Source organism: Loa loa (assembly GCF_000183805.2).
Source record: "Loa loa unplaced genomic scaffold supercont3.201, whole genome shotgun sequence".
NCBI lineage: Eukaryota > Metazoa > Nematoda > Chromadorea > Rhabditida > Onchocercidae > Loa > Loa loa.
This window is the reverse complement of record NW_018108381.1, coordinates 56,225-58,658: the sequence shown is the minus strand read 5'-3', so window position 1 is coordinate 58,658 and position 2,434 is coordinate 56,225. Positions and strand designations below refer to the sequence as shown.

The following is a 2,434-nucleotide window of genomic DNA, read 5'->3' as shown; positions in this document are numbered from 1 at the left end:
TGCAAGTGAAATGCAAGTGATTTAAAAATGCAAGTGAAATGCAAGTGATTTAAAAATGCAAGTGAAATGCAAGTGATTTAAAAATGCAAGTGAAATGCAAGTGATTTTTCTGAGAAAAGTTCAATAACATTTGAATAGCTGAAAATTAATCGATAAATGTATAATCTGGTTCCATGCATCTTTAAAATTTTATAAAACCAAATATATTAAAATTAAAAAAGAATAAATGAAACAAATTATCATTTATGGACAAAATTAAAGATAAATTTGATGAGTAATATGCAAAATCATTTCACACCTACTCTGTTACGTCGCCATAAATATTTGCGCAGTTTGTCGTTTCCAAGCGTTCTTTCGAAGTGTTTTTTTTTTTTTTGTTTGAGAAAAAGTACTATAAATTTGGAAAGACAGAAGAAGAATTGCAAATGCATACCTGATTGTCCAGGATGCTTCTGTTGAAGACACGTCTCTGTCGCGTGTATGCAATTGTCATATCAATAATTTTTTGCATCGGTTCAAGCACTGAATGTATTGAAAAGTTAAGTAAGCCTTCATAAATACGTACATATGACATTAAGAAAATATGATAAAGAAATGATAATTAAACTGATAAGAAGAAGATTTCTGATTGTCTAGATTGGTTATGCTCTTCTCTTATTGATCAAGTTTTTTGATGAGTGGTATAGCTTTAACTTTACATACTAGTATCATTTCCTTATGATATCTAAGAAGACACATAAGTAAACCTGATAAGAAGAGGATTTTATATCATATTTAAGATCATAATTATACCTGATAAGAAGAAGATTTCTTATCATATCTAAGAAGATCACAATTAAACCTGATACAATGAGGATTTCTTATCATATCTAAAAAGATTACAATTATATCTGATAAGAAGAGGATTTCTTATCATATCTGAGAAGACATATTGTAGAAACCTAAAAAGACCAAAGATTTAGCGGTCTGTAATGATAGGGAGTTATGATGATACAGCTAATCAGTATTATCAATTATTTTATTAGCTATAGATAATGATCCAGAAACTTACGCACAGCAATAGCGACAAGTCGTTCATCCTGAAATTGCAACATCTGATAGACAAAGCCATGCCCTTCTTCACCAATTATATTTCGACTTGGTACACGAACATTATCAAAATAAATCTCAGCAGTATCGGAACTATGCATGCCAAGCTTTTCAATACGATTCGAACGATGTACACCTGAAATCGTTAATGAATAAATTAAAATCTCGCAATTGTCATATTTTAAAATTTCTCAATTACAAATTCTTACTTTTTATCTTTTCATAACAAATTAATGCAAAATAAAAATAATTTCAATGTTAAAATGAATGGCAAATTTCAAAAAGTTCATAAACTATCTTAGGATATAATTTGGTTAAATAAACTTAGCAAAGGTAAAAATAAATAACCTGGCTCATTAAGTGGTACACATATAAGGCTCTTATTTTGATGTGGTGATAGATTAGCATTTGTATTAGCTAACAAACAAATCCAATCTGCTTGTGTACCATTCGTAATCCATTGCTTACTACCATCAATAATCAAATCATTTCCATGCCAACGGGCGTTAGTTTGGATTGCTAAAAGAAAATTGTTAATAAATTTCATTTTTTAATAATTAATTAATAAATAATTTGAAATTAAATTTACCAGCAACATCACTTCCAGCACAAGCTTCTGATACACCCAAACATGCCACAAGATCACCTTGTAATGTAGCATGAAGAAATTCACGTTTCAAATAATCACTTCCATATATTGATAATGCTGGTGTAGCCATATCTGACTACATATTTATTCAAACCAAAAAAAAGGAAGAAAGAAAAAAAATGGTTAATTTTCAACAATTTAATTACCTAATTATCTGTTATTAATGAACGATTTCATTTGAAAGCTTCACATTTATTATCATTAATTGATAATTCTAATGATTATTTAAGAAAAAAATGGAGGAAAAAAAAAACATTGATATTATGAATGAGAGTACATTATCTGTAACAATTTTAGCAATTCCTAAAAAAAAATCCAGGAAAACAAAAATTGAAACCTGAACAGCTATAGCCATCGGAATAGCTGCACAATTGATTCGGCCAAGTTCTTCGGCTATCGCTATCGAATAACTAAAATCAAGACCAAGACCACCGTAACCTAAAAATAAGGATACTTATATCAGCTTGAATATTAATCTTAGTTATCCTATATTCAGTGTAATTTCTTCAAGGCTGAATATTTCAGGTGTAAATGATTCAAATTTTGCTCAAGATATTTGAATTTAGCCAGCTTTTGGGTTTCTGATAAGTCTGTGGAGAGATGTTATCACGAACATAAGTAGGATGTAAAGAAATGAATGTTTGTCAAATGTCCATTTATGGTTATCATCTATAGCTTTATGGTTATCATCTATAG

At 29.2% G+C, this 2,434-nt stretch overlaps 1 protein-coding gene across 1 annotated transcript; it reads right to left on the bottom strand.

Moving 5' to 3' along the window:
* Window positions 1-391: 391 nt before the first annotated feature.
* On the bottom strand, window positions 392-2,407 carry LOAG_14626 (isovaleryl-CoA dehydrogenase; the record flags this gene model as incomplete). Its single annotated transcript, XM_020448837.1, has 6 exons — window positions 392-522; window positions 1,052-1,225; window positions 1,438-1,608; window positions 1,679-1,814; window positions 2,076-2,176; window positions 2,353-2,407. 6 exons carry the CDS (start codon window positions 2,405-2,407, stop codon window positions 392-394), a joined length of 768 nt encoding a protein of 255 aa, XP_020301047.1.
* Between the last annotated feature and the right edge of the window lie 27 nt (window positions 2,408-2,434).